The 22,442-nt window shown below is 42.3% G+C and overlaps 1 protein-coding gene across 1 annotated transcript in view; it reads right to left on the minus strand.

Moving 5' to 3' along the window:
- Window positions 1–22,144, minus strand: part of EEA1 (early endosome antigen 1) — a 157,691-nt gene extending 135,547 nt beyond the window's left edge. Inside the window, exon 1 of the mRNA XM_003823395.5 lies at window positions 21,821–22,144. Coding sequence (XP_003823443.3) covers window positions 21,821–21,844 — 24 coding nt within the window. The 5' untranslated portion in view covers window positions 21,845–22,144. The remainder of the gene's footprint in view (window positions 1–21,820) is intronic.
- Between the last annotated feature and the right edge of the window lie 298 nt (window positions 22,145–22,442).

Here is a 22,442-nt window from a genome sequence, read left to right on the forward strand (position 1 = left end):
GAGTTATTGTTTTATGAGTATGGAGTTTAGTTGTAATGATTGTACAACAATGTGAATACATTTAATGCCACTGGACTATACACTTATATCTTTTAAATTACGTATATTTTGTCATAATTTAAAAAAAAATTTTTTTAAACCTAAATAAGTATTATATTGCAGGCATTACCATACAGACAAAATAATTATTTTAAGTATTTAAGAATGCAGAGTTTTTACTACATATCCTTTTGGGATATAGCACAAAGCCAAAAAAATTGCTAAAAAAAGAAACAGTAAAATTAATTCAATAATCTTAGCCATAATATTCATATTGTTAATTTTAAAGCTATTTATGTATATTTTAGCAAAAAACATTTGCTAATGTTAAGAACCAAGATATTCAGTATAAGAAAAAATGATATAAATACAGAATCAAATAAGTAAAAAACCATTTTATATCTTAAATTTGAATTATCATTTTGGTTTTTGTTTCATTTTTTTCCTGAGACAGAGTCTGGCTCTCTCACCCAAGCTGGAGTGCAGTGGTACAATCTCAGTTCACTGCAACCTCCGCCTCCCAAGTTCTAGCAATTCTCCGCCTCAGCCTCCTGAGTAGCTAGGATTACAGGCGTGCACCACCACACCCAGCTAATTAGTAAAGATGGGGTTTCGCCGTGTTAGCCAGGATGGTCTTGAACTCCTGACTTGTGATCTGCCTGCCTCGGCCTCCCAAAGTGCTGGGATTACAGGCATGAGCCACCGCGCCCAGCCCTGCTTCTTAACAATAATTCTTATCATTCAAAAGCTTAAAAGCAAAGACAACCCAAAAGCAAAGCGCACCCTACGTGCTTATACTATGGTCTCTAACCATCACTCCCCACTCAAAGGAACCAGAATTTTCTAGAGAAATGGCTGATTCCAGACATGGGAGAGGGAATTTACAAGATAAATCTGAAACATATTATTGTGCCAAAAAGCAAGGAAGCTTTTTGAACACAAATAAGGTCCTGTCAAAATGACAAATGTCACCTTGAAGGTACTCCCAGTAGCTAAAGCTGAGATCATTTTCACATCAGCAAAAAACATTGACTGTAATTGACTGAAACATGCTAAACATATGTAAATCCGTGAGTTCATAATATAAAAATCCATGAGTTAGTCAACTAATCTTTGACAATGGAACAAAGGCAATAAAATGAGAAAAGATAGCTGTTATCACTTGAATGTCCCCACCAAAACTCATGTTGAAATTTAATTGCAAATGTAATGATATTGAGAAGTGAGGCCTTTAAACGGTGACTAGGTCATGGGAGTTCCACCCTCATGAATGGATTGCCATTATTGTGAACATGGATCAGTTATCATGGGAATGGCTTTGTTATAAAGACAAGCTTGCGGCCGAGCATGGTGGCTCACACCTGTAATCCCAGCACTTTGGGAGGCCGAGGCAGGCAGATTACCTGAGGTCAGGAGTTCGAGACCAGTCTGACCAACACAGAGAAACCCCATCTCTCCTAAAAATACAAAATTAGCTGGGTGTGGTGGCACATGCCTCTAATTCCAGCTACTCCGGAGACTGAAGCAAGAGAATCGCTTGAATCCTAGAGGTAGAGGTTGTGGTGAGCTGAGATGGAGCCATTGCACTCCAGCCTGGGCAACAAGAGACAAACTTCGTCTCAGAAAAAAAAACAAGCTCTCCATCACACCTCCTCTCTTGCCCTTCCTATTTGCTATGAGATGACATAGCAGACAGGACCTCACCATAGAAAGGTGCTATGTGCTTAGACTCCCCAGCATCCAGAACTGTGAGCCAAATAAGCTTCTTTATAAATTACCTAGTAAGTGGGATTCTGTAATAGCAGCAAAAAAAGAAAAAAGAAAAAAAATAGGCTAAGACAATAGTCTTTTCAACAAATGGTAATGGAACAATTGGATATCCACATGCAAAAAAAAAAAAAAACTAAACAGACCTTATACTCTTCATAAAAACTAACTCAAGGCTAGACACAGTGGCTCATGGCTATAATCCCAGCAATTTGGGGAGCCGAGGTAGGAGGATCACTTGAGCTCAGGAGCCCAAGACCAGCCTGGGCAACATGGTGAGACCCCCGCCTTAATAAATTTAGGTTGGGCACAGTGGCTTACGCCTGTAATCCCAGCACTTCGGGAGGCCGAGAAGGGTAGATGATCACCGGAGGTCAGGAGTTTGAGACCAGCCTGGTCAATGTGGAGAAACCTTGTCTCTGCTAAAACTACAAAAATTAGCCAGGTGTGGTAGCAGCCACCTGTAATCCCAGCTACTTGAGAGGCTGAGGCAGAAGAATCACTTGAACCCAAAAGGTGGAGGTTGCAGTGAGCCAAGATCACGCCACTGCACTCCAGCCTGGGCAACAGAGCAAGATTCCATCTCAAAAATAAATTAATTAATTAAATTTTAATTTTAAAAAATTAACTCAAGGTCAGGCGCGGTGGCTCACACCTATAATCCCAGCACTTTGGGAGGCCGAGATGGGCAGATCACGAGGTCAGGAGTTCAAGACCAGCCTGACGGACATGGTGAAACCCATCTCTACTAAAAATACAAAAATTAGCCGGGCATGGTGATGCGCACCTGTAATCCCAGCTACCCAGGAGGCTGAGGCAGGAGAATCGCTTGAACTTGGGAGGCGGAGGTTGCAGTGAGCCAAGATCATGCCACTGCACTACAGCCTGGGCGACAGAGCAAGACTCCGTCTCAAAAAAAAAAAAAAAAATTAACTCAAAATGGATCACAAACCTAAATGTAAAACACAAAACTATAAACCCTAGAAGATAACATAGGAGAAATTACTGTGGTTTGTCCATTATTTTTTTAGGTAGAACACCAAAGGCGCAATCCATGAAAGAAAGAATTAATAAGCTGGACTTCATTAAAATTAAAAATGTCAGCTCTTCAAAAGACATTGTCAAGAGTAAAAAGACAAGTCACAGACTGGAGAAAAGTATTTACAAAAGACAAACCTGATAATGGACTATTATCCAAAATATACAAACAACTCTTTAAATTCAACAGTAAAAAAATAAACAATCTAATTTAAAAATAAGGCAAAGAACTTAATAGACAGGCATCTTACAAAAGAAGACATACAGATGGCAAATATGCATATGAAAAGTTGCTCCACAGCATACACCATCAGGGTAATGCAAATTAAAACAATGGGATACCACAACACACCTAGTAGAATGGCCAAAATCCAGAACACTACCACCATCAAATGCTGACAAGGATGTGGAGAAATAGGAACAGGAATTCATTGCTGGTGGAAATACAAAATGTTACAGCTACTTTGGAAGACAGTTTGGTAGTTCCTTACAAAACTAAACATACTCTTACTATACAATTCAGTAATCACACTCCTTGGTATTTACCCAAATGAGCTAAAAACTTCTGTCCACACCAAAACGTGGACATAGAAGTTTAAAGTAGCTTTATTCATAATAGCTAAAGCTTGTAATTGACCGAGATGTCCTCCAGCGGGTGAATCAATAACTTACTAGTACACCCAGACAATATTCTCCAGCGTTAAAAAGAAATGAGCTATTAAGCCATGAAGACAATGAAGAAACTTAAACATATATTACTAAGTGAAATACAAAGTGAAAGGAGCCAATCTGAAAATGCTACATACTGTAAGATTCCAATTATATGGATTTCTGGAAAAGGCAAAACTATGAAAAAAGTGAAAAGATCAATGTTTGCCAAGAGTTAAGGGGAAGGGAAGGATGAATAGGCAAAACACAGTGGATTTGTATGGAAGTGAAAGTACTCTGTATGGTATTATAATGGTAGATACTAAAAATTTGTCCCAAAATCTACAGAATGTACAACACCAAGAGTGAACCCTACTGTAAACTGCAGACTCTAAATGATAATGATATGTCAACATAGGTTCACGAATCATAACAAATGTACCACTCTAGTGGGTAATGTTGATAATGGGGGAGTCTACGCATGTGTAGGGGCAGGAAGTATATGGGAAATCTCTGTAACCTTCACTCAATTTTATTGTAAACCTACAACTGCTCTAAAAAGTAACTTCTGTTTTTCAAATCTATGAATTACCTTTTCTCAAGAAAGAGAAAATCAAAAGAAAACTAAGCAAACCTCAGTGATCACTGCTGGAGTAGCTAGTGTACCAACTCTTATTCTAACACTTAGTAATCAATGAAAAACAATTAAGTCTTTATCCTGCCTTCCAAGTATGCACTGAAATTTGGGATAACCAAATAGCCCTGGTTGATATCGAAAAGTTCTTTACAGAAAAATTTCAGTTAATATATGTAGAAGCAATGAAAGATTTAGAAGATCATTTTGCAAATACTGCTGAAATCTAACCCAAATGACATCATAAAATCTTCTTTGAATGTTCTTACTCAAATAAGAAGTCTTTCCATCCTTTAAACTCGACTACGTCCCTTATTTATATTTCCTCGCAGCACTTACTCATAATACAAGGAAGAACAAAGTGGTGTCAGTGGTAGTTCGTTATGGTAATTACCATCAATGAATCAGGCCTATGTTTTCATGCCCTTGTAATTCTCTTATGTAATCCTCCCCTACATAAACTCTGGGCTGGCCATGAGACTTGCCTTGACTAATGGTAGTAGCAAATGAGACACAAGCAGAGACTTGAAAGGTGTCTGTCTGCACAATGGGATTTGTTCTCTTGTTGCTGGAAACTCCTCTGCCACCACATAAACCCAGACTAGCCTTAGACACATGTGGCCCAATGGATAAAACCAGCAATATGACTGAAGGTACCTTAGATCATCCATTCTGTTTTCCACCTTATTTTCTTTTTATAGATTTAGTGGGTACAAGTGCAGTTTTGTTAGATGGGCATATTGTATAGTGGTGAAGTCTCGGCTTTTAGTGTACCCACCACCCTAATAATGTCACAGTACAGAATAGGTAATTTTTCATCCCTCACTCTCCTCCCACCCTCACCCTTCCCCCATTTCCATCTTTATGTCTATCTGTATCCATTGTCTAGCTCCCACTTATAAGTGAGAACATGCAGTATTTCACTTTGTTTCTGAGTGATTTCACTTAGGATAACGGCCTCCAGTTCCATCCCTGTTGCTACAAAAGACATGATCTCATTCTTTTTTATGGCTGAGCAGTATTCCATGGTATACAGAAACCACATTTTCTTTATCCAATCATCTGTTGATGGACACTTAGGTTGATTCCAAGACTTTGCTGTGGTGCAAAGTGCCATGATAAACAGCCATGTGCAGCTGTCTTTTTTATACAGTGATTTGTTTTCCTTTGGATATATACCCAGTACTGGGACTGCTGGATTGAACTGTAGTTCTGTTTTTAGCTCTTTGAGAAATCTCCATACTGTTTTCCACAGAGGCTGTACTAATTTACATTCCCATAAACAATGTATGGGCATTCCCTTTTCTCCATATCCTCACCAACATGTTGTTGGTACTGTTTTTTAATTTTTTGTAACAGCCATTCTGACTGGTGTAAGATGGTATCTCAATGCATTTTTAATTTGCATTTCTCTGATGATTAGCAATGTTGAGCATTTTCTCATGTTTGTTTGTCACTTGTATGTCTTCTTTTGAGAAATATCTGCTAATGTCCTTTGCTTACTTTCTGATGGACTTGTTTTTTTCTTGTTGCGTTCCATGTAGATTCCGGATGTTAGTCCTTTGTCAGATGAATAGTTTGCAAGCATTTTCTCCCATTCTGTAGGTTGTCTGTTGATTATTTCTTTGGCTGTACAGACAATTTTTACTTTAATTCCCTTTTTTTTCTATTTTTGTGTATTTGCTTTTGAGGTCTCAGTCATAAATTCTTTGCCCAGGCTAATGTCCAGAGAGATTTTCCTAGGTTTTCTTCCAGGGTTTTTACTTCCAGGTTTTTTGTTTGTTTATTAGTTTGTTTTTGAGGCAGAGTCTTGCTCTGTCACCCGGGCTGGAGTGCAGTGGCGCGATGTCAGCTCACTGCAACCTCCACCTCCCAGGCTAAAGCAATTCTCCTGCCTCAGCCTCCCAAGTAGCTGGGATTACAGGCATGTGCCACCACATCTGACTAATTTTTGTCTTTTTAGTAGAGACACAGTTTCACTATGTTGGCCAGGCTGGTCTTCAACTCATGACCTCAGGTGATCCGCCCGCCTAAGCCTCTCAAAGTGCTGGGAGCCATCACACTTGGCCTAGTTTGAGGTCTTACATCTAAGTCTTTAATCCTTCAGTTAATTTGAGTTATCTTTCATATATGGTGAACAATATGGGTCCAGCTTCATTCTTCTGCATATGGCTATCTAATTTTCTATTTATTGAATAAAGTATCCTTTTTCTATTTATTGAATAAAGTATCCTTTCCCTGCTGCATTTCCCTACCCCCACCACACCCTCGGGTCTCCCCTTACCACTCACCCACCAGCCCATGCCCCCATGGCCTCTGCCCCTGCCTTTGCTTGCCTCTAGCCCTGCACTCAGATCCCAGGCCCATAATCAGAAACCACAGTGCATATTTTTGTCAACTTCATCGAATATCAATTAGTATAAGTATGTAGCTTTATTTCTGGGTTCTCTCTTCTGTTCCATTGACCTGTGACTATTTTTACACCAGTACCATGTTTACTGTAGCCTTGTAGCATAACGTGAAGTCAGGTAATCTGATGCCTCCCACTTTGTTCTGCTTAGGATTGCTTTGGTTATTCGCTCTCTTTTTTGGTTCCACACGAATTTTAGAATTGTTTTTTCTAATTCTATGAAAAACAATGTTGGTAATCTGACAGAAATTGCATGGAGGCTGGGCACACTGGCTCACACCTGTAATCCCAGCACTTTGGAGGCTGATGTGAGAGAATCACTTGTGGCCAAGAGTTTAAGACCATCCCCTGGGCAACATAACAAGACCTTGTCTCTACAATTTTTTTTTTTTTTTTTTGAGAAGGAGTCTCGCTCTGTAACCCAGGCTGGAGTGCAGTGATGTGAGCTCAGCTCACTGCAACCTCCACCTCCAGAGTTCAAGCAACTCTCCCACTTCAGCCTCCCAAGTAACTGGAAGAAAAGGCGCACATCCCCACGACCGACTAATTTTTGTCTTTTCAGTACAGATGGGGTTTTGCCACATTGGCCAGGCTGGTCTTGAACTCTTGACCTCAGGTGATCCACCTGCCTCGGCTTCCCAAAGTGCTGGGATTACAGGTGTGAGCCACCACACCTGGCCAAGCTTTGTAAATTTACTTAACTTCTCTAAGCCTGAAATTCCCATTTGTAAAGTGAAACTAATAATGTCAGCCTCACAGAATTGTTGCAAAGATTAAATAATAAATATAAAATGTTTAAATTAGTGTCTGGCATTATGGTAGATACACTATAAATAGACACATATTATTATTAAGTACATCTCTCTACATAAAAAAGACCTAGAATCAAAATTTAAAAGCTGTCCAGGCACAGTGGTTTGTGCATGTAATCCCAGCACTTTGGGATGCCAAGGTGAGAGCATCACTTGAGCCAAGGAGTTCAAGACTAGCCTGGATAACAAAGTGAGACCCCGTCTCTACAAAAAATACAAAAAAGTAGCCAGGTGTGCTGGTGTGGGCCTGTAATCCCAGCTACTAGGGAGGCTAAGCCAGGAGGATTGCTTAAGCCTGGAAAGGCTGAGGTTGCAGTGAGCCGTGATCATGCTACTTGCACTCTAGCCTGGACAACAGGGCAAGAACCTGTCTTAAAAACAAAACAAAACAAAACAAAACAAAAACAAAAAAAGCTGGAAAGTACTCAGAAATCATTTGGTCCAATTGCAGTCACTTCATACATGAAGAAACTAAAAGAAAGAACAGCTGGCTTGCCTGACAACGCTCTGCTACCTAATGGTAGAGTTGCAATTAACACTTAGGTTTCTGGGATCTCAACTGATATTTTCCCTACAATCTCAAAATGTTTCTTGTTCATCTCTCTGATAACAATCAAGCCTAACTTTTCTAATCTCAATTTCTTCATTGATAAACTCTAAGGACAGGATGAATTCACAGGATCTTCCAACTCCAAAATTCTCATTCTATGATTGATTTGGAGCCATAAATTGGCTGACCTAAAAGGATGTCAAACATATTTCCAGTACCTGTATATGCTTAGTTTTCTTACGGTCATATTTAAAACTCTAAAACTTAAGTTATTAGTTACATGAAAATAATTTGTCTCTCACAAGCAGCCAAGTCAGTAAGAGACTGAGACTATCAGAACTCATTATAGATAAGTTCCTAGTACCTAAATTGAGTTTACATATGTCATACAATTAACTTAATATTAAGTGAAATATTAAGTGAATATAAGTATTATTAAGTGAAATAATAAAAGTTTTAAAAATACCCACCATATGATTAAAATTGACCTACATATGTTAGGCAAGTTTAAAGTATAGGGTGTTTTGATTCATCAAATATGAATAGACAGCTACAAAAACATACCAAAATAAGGGTTAACAGTCTGCTTTAAAGAAGAAGCCACTTTTCATTTTATTTAAGTCTTAAACTCACTTAAGGGAACAGGGAAAGGTACTGACAATAAAATTTCTTGAACAGAGATCTGTGGATCATGCTCAAAATCATGGACTGTGAAACAAACTTAAAAATCTGGGCCGGGCGCGGTGGCTCATGCCTGTAGTCCCAGCACTTTGGGTGGCTGAGGTGGGCAGATCATGAGGTCAGGAGTTCAAGACAAGCCTGATCGAAATGGTGAAACCCCGTCTCTACTAAAAATACAAAAATTAGCTGGGCGCAGTGCCACACACCTGTAATCCCAGCTACTGGGGAGGCTGAGGCAGAATAATCGCTTGAACCTGGGAGGCGGAGGTTGCAGTGAGCCAAGATAGTGCTGTTGCACTCCAGCCCAGGCAACAGGGTGAGACTCCATCGCAAAAAAAAAAAAAAAAAAAAATCTGTTAGGTGGCCAGACGCAGTGGCTCATGAGGCCAGGAATTTGAGAACAGTCTGGTCAACATGGCAAAACCCCATCTCTACTAAAAATACAAAAATTAGCCAGGCATGGGGGCATGTGTCTGTAATCCCAGCTATTTGGGAGGCTGAGGCATGAGAATCGCTTGAACCTGGGAGGCAGAGGTTGCAGTGAGCCTAGATCGCACCATTACACTCCATCCTGGGCAACGGTGAGACTTTGTCTCAAAAAAAAAAAAAAAATCTGTTAGGTAACACTTTATAATCTAACAGAAATTCGAATCCACTGGCCACAGATTCCCATTATAAAAGATATATAGAATCAGTTTCAAAGAAGTAAACCACAAAGTTCATAAAATTAAAATCTATCCTGAATATAATCATTTTCTATAATGCAAAAATTGAGAGAGACGATCCAAATAGCAGATGACTGTCATAACTTGGGTTCCCAAAGAAACAGACTCTGAGACTGAAATCTGCATACAAGAGGTTTATCGGGAAGTAATCTCAAGAACAACACCTGTGTGGGCATAGAGGAAAGCATGATTGGGTAGAGGGAGAAGTTGAACAGTACTGAACAGTAACACAATCCCAACAGCAACCTCAGTGAATCCTACTAAGAGTTCTGAAGTTGGGACAGTCCCTCATATAAGACCCTAATGAGGCAAAGCATATCTTCCACATTAATCATTAATTAAATGCAGGCTGCTTCCAGAAAGGAGACATAATCTTGGGTGCTTTCTTCTACAAGCTGCTATGACTCTAGGCAGCTAAAGGAAGGTGTGTCCACCCTGAATGGGGGTCTAGGTGTCACACTACAATAATGTGCCTTACTTGCCTTTGAAATATCAAAAAGGGCTATACACTGGAGGGACAAAGATCTCGGTAAAGAAGGAGACCTAATATCTTCTGGAGCCTACTATGTGGCAGGTGCTGTTTCCACCATTGCACTCCAGCCTGGACAACAGAGCAAGACTGTGTCTTAAAAAAGAAAAAAAGAGAGATCACCGGTCGGGCGCGGTGGCTCACGCCTGTAATTCCAGCACTTTGGGAGGCCGAGGCGGGCGGATCACGAGGTCAGGAGATCGAGACCATCCTGGCTAACACAGTGAAAACCCGTCTCTACTAAAAATACAAAAAAATTAGCCAGGCGTGGTGGCAGGCACCTGTAGTCCCAGCTACTCAGGAGGTTGAGGCAGGAGAATGGCGTGAACCCAGAAGGCAGAGCTTACAGTGAGCCCAGATCGCACCACTGCACTCCAGCCTGGGCAACAGAGCAAGACTCCATCTCAAAAAAAAGAAAAAGAGAGATCACCTAGCCCATGCCCTCATTGAACAGATAAGGAAAATAAAGCCCAGGAAAGCGCAATGATTTGCCTAAGATCACCCTGGTAGCAGAAGTAGAACCTGAACTCAGGTCTTTGATTCCAGATTCACTGATTTCTTAACGTGCTCTGGTGCCTTTATAATCAAAAACTTAACAACACCAAAATAACCCTGAGGCATAAATCTTATTATAAAGCTCTGGATATCAACGTCCCCTAGATTATGTGCATTTTCAAATTCCTGCACATAAGAAACCTGAGGGTTTTTTTTGTTTTTTTTTTGAGACGGACTTTTGCTCTTGTTGCCCAGGCTGGAGTGCAGTGGCGCAATCTCGGCTCACGGCAACCTCCGCCTCCCAGGTTCAAGTGATTCTCCTGCCTCAGCCTTCCAAGTAGCTGGGATTACAGGCATGCAGCACCATGCCCGGCTAATTTTGTATTTTTAGTAGAGATGGGGTTTCTCCTTGTTGGTCAGGCTGGTCTCGAACTCCCGACCTCAGGTGATCTACCCGCCTCGGCCGCCCAAAGTGCTGGGATTACAGGCGTGAGCCACTGCGCCCAGCCGAAACCTGAGTTTTATACTAGTTGAAGAAATACCAGTTGGTAGTCTGCTAAATGAAAGACTGTATTTTTATTAATAGTAATAGCTAACATGTAAACTCTATGATGGGCACTATGCTAAGCACTTTAATTGCTTCATTAACATTTAATCCTCACAACAATCTTTTGAGTAAAGACAACAGATTGCTCTCATTTACCCAAGTGGGGAAAAAAAATAAGTTTAAAGCTAACTTAGTCGTTAGCTAAGACCACAAATGTAATAATGGGCAGAGCTGAGATTCCATCTGACTTTGAGTCTTGTGCTTTTAAAGTTAAACTACCCACTGTGCTACAGCCCTATGCTACTTCTCAATTTTTCTTTTCTAAACTTTTCAAATTTTCATGATGTATATGATTTATTTTCATAATCAGAAATATATTTTATTGTTTTTAAATATTTTTAAAATAAAATCATTGCTTAAAATATATAGGCAGTTGCAAACAAGTTACATGAAACAAACAAAAAAAAGTTTTACATAACAAAATAAACTCATACTTCTTTATTGGGGATCTAACTCAATATGACCTATCAACCACTTAATCCATTCACAAAGCAATTATTTTGGCACAGCACAGTATAAAGGAAGGAACTCTTAAAACATTTTCCAAACATTATTTAGTTAATTAAGTCAAAATAAAATACCACCAACACACTGGAAAAAATTTTATATTAGCATACATATGTAAAATTTAACCACAGTCTGATATTAAAAACTGAGATAAGGGAAAGAACTTGATTACAGGCACATGCCTGTAATCCCAGCTACTCAGGAGGCTGAGGCAGGAGAATCGCTTGAACCCGGGAGGCAGAGGCTGTGGTGAGCCAAGATCACGCCATTGCACTCCAGCCTGGGCAACAAGAGCGAGACTCCATCTCAAAAAAAAAAAAAAAATTTACTTAACAGCAGAAACAAGAACTTGATTTTTATTAAATTGCATCTACTGCTATGGCCCATGCAACACTAAAACAGATGTCTATGCATCTTATGCTAAATATGTCAATCAATCATAGGGCATGCAATGGCCATGATCCATCCTAAAATAAGCTGTCCTACCATTGTTCGTGTTGAGAACACAGCCCAAGACAGCCAAGTTATATGATTCCCAAGCCTACTGCTGACTAACCAGATGTGATCACTTGGACTCAACCATTCACAAGCTAGCTAGCCACCAGTGAAATGGCCCAGTGCAGGGCAGCGGAAGCCAATGCAGGAATGAACAGCCACAGCTGGGTCCCATGTTTAGTCCTGTGAATTACAAACTAAAAAGAGAAATGATTGATTAGCTGTACAAACTGACACTAAACAGACATACAGTGTAGTTATGAGATAAAGTAAGAGTACTTGAAGGACTTGAGCAAATCAAAGTTACAACCCAGCAAAAGTTTCAAAAGATCATAGATTCTGAGTGTGCAGAAGCCACGGTATTAAGAAAAAAACTAGAATAAAGAGTAAGAAATGCCGGGCACGGTGGCTGATGCCTGTAATCCCAGCACTTTGAGAGGCCAAGGCAGGCAAATCACCTGAGGTCGGGAGTTCAAGACCAGCCTGACCAACTTGGAGAAACCCCATCTCTACTAAAACTACAAAATTAGCCAGGCATGGTGGTGCATGCCTGTAATCCCAGCTACTCAGGAGGCTGAGGCAGGAGAATCGCTTGAACCCGGGAGGCAGAGGCTGTGGTGAGCCAAGATCACGCCATTGCACTCCAGCCTGGGCAACAAGAGCGAGACTCCATCTCAAAAAAAAAAAAAAAATTTACTTAACAGCAGAAACAAGAACTTGATTTTTATTAAATTGCATCTACTGCTATGGCCCATGCAACACTAAAACAGATGTCTATGCATCTTATGCTAAATATGTCAATCAATCATAGGGCATGCAATGGCCATGATCCATCCTAAAATAAGCTGTCCTACCATTGTTCGTGTTGAGAACACAGCCCAAGACAGCCAAGTTATATGATTCCCAAGCCTACTGCTGACTAACCAGATGTGATCACTTGGACTCAACCATTCACAAGCTAGCTAGCCACCAGTGAAATGGCCCAGTGCAGGGCAGCGGAAGCCAATGCAGGAATGAACAGCCACAGCTGGGTCCCATGTTTAGTCCTGTGAATTACAAACTAAAAAGAGAAATGATTGATTAGCTGTACAAACTGACACTAAACAGACATACAGTGTAGTTATGAGATAAAGTAAGAGTACTTGAAGGACTTGAGCAAATCAAAGTTACAACCCAGCAAAAGTTTCAAAAGATCATAGATTCTGAGTGTGCAGAAGCCACGGTATTAAGAAAAAAACTAGAATAAAGAGTAAGAAATGCCGGGCACGGTGGCTGATGCCTGTAATCCCAGCACTTTGAGAGGCCAAGGCAGGCAAATCACCTGAGGTCGGGAGTTCAAGACCAGCCTGACCAACTTGGAGAAACCCCATCTCTACTAAAACTACAAAATTAGCCAGGCATGGTGGTGCATGCCTGTAATCCCAGCTACTCAGGAGGCTGAGGCAGGAGAATCGCTTGAACCCGGGAGGCAGAGGTTGTGGCGAGCCAAGATCACGCCATTGCACTCCAGCCTGGGCAACAAGAGCGAGACTCCATCTCAAAAAAAAAAAAAAAAAAAAAATTTACTTAACAGCAGAAACAAGATGCAAACAGGTGAACTGAGTCCTTTAATAGATGAAACCTACAGTGAAAAATCTATAAAGCCCTGTCACAGAGCTCCCAAAGAGCACTGCCTTAATCCTGCAAAGCCTTCCAGTAAAAATGTCTCAGAGGCTGAGCGCCACATGACATTTTTCGTCTTGGATTTCTATGAAATTCTATCTTTTTTTACTGCAGAGTGTATCCTTATAACCATTACTATCCTATTTGAGCTAACCCAATAGATTCTTTACTCCTAGAACCAAATGAACGTAATCAGAACCATTATCACTGTTACAGAGCCACGTTAAAGTTTATTTCTAGAAGAATGACCTACAAAAGATGTGTTTTATGGTACCACAACTCCTAGAAGACACAATATTACCCCACCCCCAACCTTGGTTGACTAGACCAGCAATGGACACTTGACTCGGAGGAAACAACTCTATTGGCCATCCAGAGACCTATGCATGACGTGACAAGAAAAGATGAGAAGAACATTTTAGATTCTTCTGTTGGGATTTTGGAAACAAGACACTGGGCCAGTTGGCTATGCAAAGTTAACATGAAAGCCATGTGGAATCATGTCAGATGGCCATCAAAATCCTGGCCATACTTAGTAAGCAGCAGCGAGAAGAACAGGCACAGAGAAGCGGAGACAAGAAGCCAGTGGTCCATCAGAGAGTGTGAGACAGACAAAAGAGCTGCCTCTGTCCCTGACACATTCTAGGTCCTGCTCTCCAGAGACCCAACTAGGTATACAGTAATTCCAGATCTTGGATCACTATGAAACCTTATAATAAATCCCCCTTTCAACTTAAAAATAATTTGAGGAGATCTGTAATCCTTGAAAATAAAGTTATTGGCTGGATGAGGTGGCTCACGACTGTAATCCCAGCACTCTGGGAGGCCAAGGCAGGCGGATCACAAGGTCAGGAGATCATCCTGGCCAACAGGGTGAAACTCTGTCTCTACTAAAAATACAAAACTTTGCCAGATATGGTGGCGCATGCCTGTAGTCCCAGCTACTCGGGAGGCTGAGGCAAGAGAATCGCTTGAATCCAGGAGGCAGAGGTTGCAGTGAGCCGAGATCACACCACTGTACTCCAGCCTGGCGACAGAGCAAGACTCTGTCTCAAAAAAAAAAAAAAAAAAAGAAAAGAAAGCTATTAGAAGATGGTCAGAGAATGACAGATTACATTAATGCATTTAATATTTCAATAATTTCCATGTAGTCTGTACTCCCTGTTTCTATTCCCTTACTTCCTAGTCATTCATTTCCCCCTGTGACTCTCTTGAAACTGAAATAGGTATGACCCAATTGTCACATTCAGTGGGCACTTCTCAGTCCTTATTTGACTCAACTTCTCTTCAACATTTACACATACCCAACACCTGCCTCTCCTTGTCTCCTGAGTGCTGGACCTGTATTTTCTCCTGCCTACTGAACATCTCCACTTGGGAAGTCCAGACCTCTAGTTCACATTTATCTTCTTCCCCAACATTTTCTTCCTCCTCTACCCTTAATCTTACATCTATTCCACCACCCTCACAGCTACCCAAACTACTCACAAGTCAACAAGTTCTAGCAATTCTATCCCTCTTATTGAAAATCAATTTATTCTTTCTCCATCCCCAAAACCACTGCCTGAATTCAAACTTTCATTATCCCTAGACTGAGGGCCAGAGGTCCAGAAATTCTGATTCAATTGAGAAACTCAAAAATCTGGTTTGTTTTTAAGAATTCCAAATGACTCCAATATGCAACGATTTTAAGAACGACAACAACTTTCTAGCTGATCTCTCCCTAATGAAGTCATCGTCTCTACAGGGCCAACAAGTAGTCAATATATACTACTGAAAAACCACCAGGCATCAAGCACCACGTTAGACCTAAACATACAAAGAAAGACAACAAAATCTCTACCCTGGCGGGGTGCGGTGGCTCACGCCTGTAATCCCAGCACTTTGGGAAGCCGAGGCGGGCGGATCGCCTGAGGTCAGGAGTTTGAGACCAGCCTGGCCAACATAGTGAAACCCCATCTCTACTAAAAATACAAAAAAAAATTAGCTGGGCGTGGTGGCGGGCACCTGTAATCCCAGCTACTCAGGAGGCTGAGGCAGGAGAATTGCTTGAACCCGGGAGGCGGAGGTTGCAGTGAGCTGAGATTGCACCATTGCACTTCAGCCTGGCCAACAAGAGCAAAACTCCACCTCAAAAATAAAATAAAATAAAATAAAATAAAATAAAATAAAATAAAATAAAATAAAATAAAGATTATCTGGGAGAAATATTTTTGGAGGGTTTTTCCTTATTACAGATTTGATAACTTTAAAATTCTCTGGCCGGGCGCGGTGGCTCACGCCTGTAATCCCAGCACTTTGGGAGGCTGAGGCAGGCAGATCACGAGGTCAGGAGATCGAGACCATCCTGGCTAACACAGTGAAACCCTGTCTCTGCTAAAAATACAAAAAAATTAGCCAGGCACGGTGGTGGGCGCCTGTAGTCCCAGCTACTCGGGAGGCTGAGGCAGGAGAATGGCGTGAACCCGGGAGGCGGAGCTTGTAGTGAGCCGAGATTGCGCCACTGCACTCCAGCCTGGGCGACAGAGCGAGACTCCGTCTCAAAACAAACAAAAATATTCTCTGTGGCTCCTTACTGTCTACAGTATAAGGTCCAAAACCCTTCAAGCTACCTGTTGCAAACATCCCATCCACATCCAGAAATACGCACAATCCCCCTACTCTATACTAAACTATATCATGCTCTTGGATTTGTCTAGTTCCTATCTCTAAAATGCCCTTCTGTCCTTTTTCCCTCCTTGCCTGAGTCACTTCCATCCTCTGCAAAGACTTCCACAATCTCTATTCCTTGCCCTCCCCTACCACACCCCCTCTCCACCACATAGTTACTTTTTCTTTTGTGCTTACAAACTTTTCCTCTGTGTATCTATTACACTTATCACATTGTTTTGTAATTATTTGTCTCCTCCATTAAAACTCAGCAGGTTTTTTTTTTTACTCTCAAGAGTGTTTTGCACAGTAGTTAGCACAAAATAAATATTCGGTAGTACATAAAATGAATGTACCTATGTTCTAAGTCCTCATCTACCTCATCTACAAAAAAAAAAAATAGAGATTAGAAAAATAAAGGAAGTGATAAGAAAAGTGTTCCTTAAAGAAATTTGGAGTTTATAATTATAATAACACTGAAACACCATTTTTTAAAAATCAGCCAGGTGTGGTAGTTCACACCTATAATCCCAGCTATTCCTGAGGCTGAGGCAGGAGGGCCACTTGAGCCCAGGAGGCAGGGGCTGCAGTGAACGTGACGGTGTCACTGTGTCACTGCACTCCATCCTGGCTGACAGAGCAAGACCCTGTTTCAAAAAAGAAAAAAATAAGAAAAGAAAGTTAAACACCAAAAACAACAACAAAACACCAACATTAGCAGCAGCTAACATTTAAGACTTTTTTTTTTTTTTTTTTTTTTTGGGATGGAGTTTTGCTTGTTGCCCAGGCTGGAGAGTGCAATGGCACAATCTCGGCTCACTGCAATCTCAGCCTCCCAGGTTCAAGCAGTTCCCCTGCCTCAGCTTCCCTAATAGCTGGGATTACAGGTGCCCGCCACCACACCCAGCTAATTTTTTCTATTTTTAGTAGAGATGGGGTTTCACTATGTTGGCCAGGCTGGTCTCAAACTCCTGACCTCAGGTGATCCACCCACCTCAGCCTCCCAAAGTGCTGGATTACAGGCGTGAGCCACCGTGCCTGGCTGAGACTTTTATACATATTAGTTATCTAGTTCTCAACTTTATAAGGAGGCTAGTATTATTACAACTATTTTACTGAGACACAGAGAAGTAACTTCTCCAAAACTACACAGATAGTAAATGAAACAGGATACAAACCCAGGTAGTCTGGCATCAGAGTTCATGTTCTTAACTACTAAATTACATTATTTCTTTAGCTCAAGCAAAAGGCCACTGGAATTAGAGAAGAAAATTGAGTACTAGCCCTGGTTCTTTTCATTTCTTAACGTCTTCTTTATTCTTAGTTCTAGTCCTGGTTCTTTAATATCTTAATCTCTTCTTTATTCCTAACATGCTAAAAAAAACAAAAACAAAAAAAAACTACTCAAAAAGAAAATCATTCCATTAGCTGTCACTTTTTAAAATTCACTTCAATAAATTAGCAATACTTTCATCAAACTTAATGGGCAACTAATCTGGGAAGCCTTCCCAACATCTAAAACCAGGGCCCTCTTGCTGGGTGTTCTTGGGGCATCCTGAGTTTGTCCTTCCTAGAACTCATTCAAGAGTATAGTTGTATGAATCTCTGAACAATTCCTCTCTCTTCCACTGGACGCTAAACTCCACAAAAAATTCATGACTACTTTACCCATCATTGTCTGCACAGCACACAGTAGGCCCACAAAAGATGTCTCAAAAAAAAAAAAAAAAACACTAATCACAGTTTTTTGTTTTGTTTTGTTTTGTTTTTAACACAGGGTCTCACTCTGTTGCTGGAGTACAGTGGCACGATCTTGGCTCACTGCAACCTCTGCCTCCCAGGTTCAAGCAATTCTCCCACCTCAGTCTCCCAAGTAGTTGGGACTACAGGCGTGCACCACGATGCCCGGCTAATTTTTGTATTTTTTGGTAGTGACGGGGTTTCACCACATTGACCAAGCTGGTCTCGAACTCCTGATCTCAGTGATCTGCACGCCTCGGCTTCCCAAAGTGATGGAATTACAGGCATGAGCCACTAAGCCAGCCCACAGTAAGTTATAATACTTAAGAAAGAAATGGCAACAAGGTTTACAAGCTGCCTAAGGTACTAAACGTTGATTAAATTTCTAACCATCAAGTACTTTAAATTAATGTTTTTCTTTGAAGGACTATTAAGTAAAATATTCAATACATACATATTGGACTACTTCACTTTGGTTTTGTTTTGAGGTTTTTTTGTTTTTGTTTTTGTTTTCCAGCTTCTTTCAAGCCTCAGAGAAACACCTTAGTAAGCTAATGAAAAAGGAGGAGCAGGAGGAGGGACAGAAGCAGGAGAACCAGAAACCAAATTTCAGTAAAGTATCCTGAGACTTATTGATGATGTTCAAAGACTTTGAGTTCTAATTGATGGTAAGCAGTTTGTCTGTTTCTTCTTTTAAAAAATGCTATTTAAAGGAAACTATTCAGAAGAAAATAAGCATAGTTAAAATGAAAAGGTCATCTAAAAACAAAATGCTAAAGGAATGCCACGTAATTTTTTTTTTTTTTTAGACGGAGTTCCGGTCTTGTTGCTCAGGCTGGAGTGCAATGGAGCAATCTCAGCTCACTGCAACCTCCACCTCCCGGGTTCAAGTGATTCTCCTACCTCAGCCTCCTGAGTCGCTGGGATTATAGGCATGCACCACCACTCCCGGCTAATTTTGTATTTTTAGTAGAGTCAGGGTTTCTCCATGTTGGTCAGGCTGGTCTCGAACTCCCGACCTCAGGTGATCCGCCCGTCTCGGCCTTCCAAAGTGCTGGGATTACAGGAATGAGCCACTGCACCCAGCCAAGGAATGCCACATAATTTCAAAGCACAGAGTCCATTTCAAATAAATCTCTAAATTAACAATAGCTTTAATCTTATAGCTTAATATCTGTGCTGAGAAATAAGATTAGCAGGGAGGGGTAAAATAGGTTGCCATGTTACACAATTTAAAGATTCAAGTTATACTTGTTGGTAAATACCACTTGTAGAGTTAATAAAATACATATTCTACCTTCTAAACTAGTAAATCACCAGATTTAAGACATTTATCAAAATGTCCCTATTAAATACTCAGCATTAACACTGACCCAACTACAAGATAAAAGCTGAACTCCTTCAAAGGGACTCTTACGTCCTCTCACAATTTGGTCTCTAGCCACCACGGTAGCTTCATCTCTTACTAATTGCTACAGACCATCTCACTTCCTAAGCTTCATTGTTCACACTCCTCACAGTACTACCTGCGCCTTTTATGACTCCATCTCTTTGCATTTGCTGTTCCCTCTGCCTGACATGCCCTTCCCTCTTCTGAGCTGTGAATATGCCCCCCTCCCTGAAGCTTTTCCTAATTGCCCTCACCTCCCACAGAGTGCCTCCTGGGTCCTCTGTCCTCTTCATTATTCTATTACATAGCACTGTCATTACTTTTAAATGTTCACCTCCCAAACAGCCTGTGAGTTCTAAAGGGAGGACCCACAGCTTAATCAACTGTTTCCTACCCCTTAGCATGAAGCCTGGCATTTACTGAAACTCAATATAAATACACTGAATAAAAGAAAATTAAGTACTTAACTGTGAGAAACACTTCAAACTTTCCTACTAAAGAGTTAATGCATTTAACACAGTGATTCTCAACCAGAGGCAATTTTGCCCCTAGGGGACATTTGGTAAAATCTGGAGGTATTTTTGGTTGTCACAAGGGGGAAGGGATATAGGGGAATGCTACTGGCATCTAGTGGGGGTAGATGCCAGGGATGCTGCTAACATCCTACAAGGCACAGGGCAGCCTCCCACAACGCAGAATTATCCAGTCACAAATGCCAATAGCGCCGACGTTAAGAAACTCAGTTGTCAACTGACTTATTCAGAAGTGATGATTCAATATCACATCTCTGCAATAACCACAATCAATTTCACTTTTGTAGTTTCAACAGAAGCTTCTTTAACAGTTGATAGGTATGCACCAACATTAAAAATGATCTTCATATAATCTCGATGTTTAACTTTAAACCAAGATTACTAGAAAGCATCCCATATTTCTGAAAACCAATCTATAACTACAGCTGAGCTACCCTTAAACCAGTAAACACTTTTATTTGTAAACTTCAAAGCAAACCACAGGCAAACTAATTTTCACTTGCAGAACTATGACAGAAACACAATCTGAAACATGAGGTAATCAGTTCCTCCAGGTCTGATAAAAGAAAAATCTCCTAAAGCCTGAAAGTAAATCATGCACAGATGTCTTTACTGCTGAACTAAGGAAGTGATGGGGAAAGTAAAGGACATGCCCTTGTTACTGCCAAAATCATCGCTTACCGGGATTTCAAAATTCACAAAACACTGCAAAATACAATTAAATGTCAACACACGTTGTCAGATAAAGAAGTTAACTATTTCTCCCTCTAATAACTGACCAAGTTTCACATGACTTCATTCTTTCAGGAGAAAGCTAGGCAGAAGCAAGAGCACTCCCTTCCTATCTACTGGATGACTCAACTCTCTTCCGCACATTCCTCGGCTGAATCCTACAAATTCACTAATTTCTTTTGTCCTTTGAACTAGTTATCCTACTCCCTCGGTAAAGAACTAATAGGCTTGGCACCTACTTTTCAATCATTTACATTTTGTTACACCCTATCAGCCTCAAAAAGAAAAGAAAAAAGCTATACCAAAAAAAAACAAATTTAAGTTGACAGGTACAATAACTCTTATAGGAAAAGAGATGTGAATTATGTTATTCTAGTAACTGATTCTTAAATGATACACCTACAGTTTTCTAATGCTCTAATCTTTCTATCCTCAAGGTTTTCCAGATTTCAGAGACAGCACAGGCAGAAACTAAGTGTATACCACTTGATCAAGCTTACTGCGGATTTATTCTTGGATAGCTAAAATAAGGTAGTGGGGCTTGGACAGAAAACATATTTTTAATTAAAAAAAAGTTTCCAACAGTGAGTAACATCTTCCTTCTCGGCTGACTTTGCCAGTGTCAGTCCCACGCCTGGGCCCAGGCTAGGCCGGGGCTCACCACACCACCCTCCACTGTGGTCCAAAGGAGAAAGCAGGGCCGTGTGTGGCAGGTGCGCGTCGTGTCAAATTGGGGGGCACGGGGAGTGCGGCGGGTGGGGAAAGGCGAAGCAAGCTGCCCGAATCTCCCATGGGGCGTTCTCCAGCCCGGCAGGCGGCGGCTGGCCCGTCCCACGGGCACCAACTCTCCATTTTCACTCCCACTCAGGGTTCCCGGGAGGAACGCGCCGGCACCACACCCTCCAGCTCGCAGCCCGCTCGCACACACGGAGCCCCGCGCCGGAGCGGGCGCCAGGCCTGGACGCGCGGAGCCACCAGGGCTCTGCCTGCCGCCCCGCCGCGCCGGCCCCACCCGCCCTCCCCGCCCCCGGGCCGGGCGACCGAGGCCTAAGCGCCTGCCGGGCTGTGGGGCCTAGGGAAATAAGGAGCCCGCGCTGAGGAGGGGCGCCCGCGCCGCGGCCCCGAGCTCCGGCTGTCCCGCTCACGTGCTGCGGGAAAGACGGTTTCACTCTCTTACCCTCTGTAAAATCCTCCTTAACATGGTTTAACCACCACCCGGCGCCGCCGCGGTGACTCTCCAGACCCTGCGCGGGGCCACTCACTACTCGGGGTGCGCGGGCGGGAGGGACTGGGCCGGGAGGGGACCGGGAAGGAGGTTGGGGCGAGGCGGTGGCGACGGCCGCTCGGGCGGCCCCGACTTCCCCACAGGCGGCGAGAGGGAGCACGCGAGAGAGAGCGAGCGAACGACTAGGCAGCCTGCGAGCGCCTCCAGCCCGCCCGCCGGGCAGCCCCCGTAACTGACAGATGGGCGGGCCCGCCCGCGGCCGCCGGGGGGCGGGGCGGTGGCGGGCCCGCCTCTCGCCTGTCCATTCGCGGGAGGCGGGGCTGAAGGGGGCCGGTCCAGGCCAGCGACCAATCGGAAGCGGTGGCAACGTCGGCAGCTGCGTGACAGACAGGCGGCAGGACGCTGTCGCCGCAGCTTCTTCCGGCTAGCTGGGGGATGCCGAGGATGCGGAGTGCACGCCTGGGCTCCGTCAGAGGGCCGCGCCCGCGCGACGACCGCGTGCCCACTAGTGGGAGGCGGGCGAGGACCCCTGGGGGTGTCCCTCCCTGACCCAGGCGGGAGGAGGGGACGCCTT

This window comes from Pan paniscus, chromosome 10, assembly GCF_029289425.2.
Source record: "Pan paniscus chromosome 10, NHGRI_mPanPan1-v2.0_pri, whole genome shotgun sequence".
NCBI lineage: Eukaryota > Metazoa > Chordata > Mammalia > Primates > Hominidae > Pan > Pan paniscus.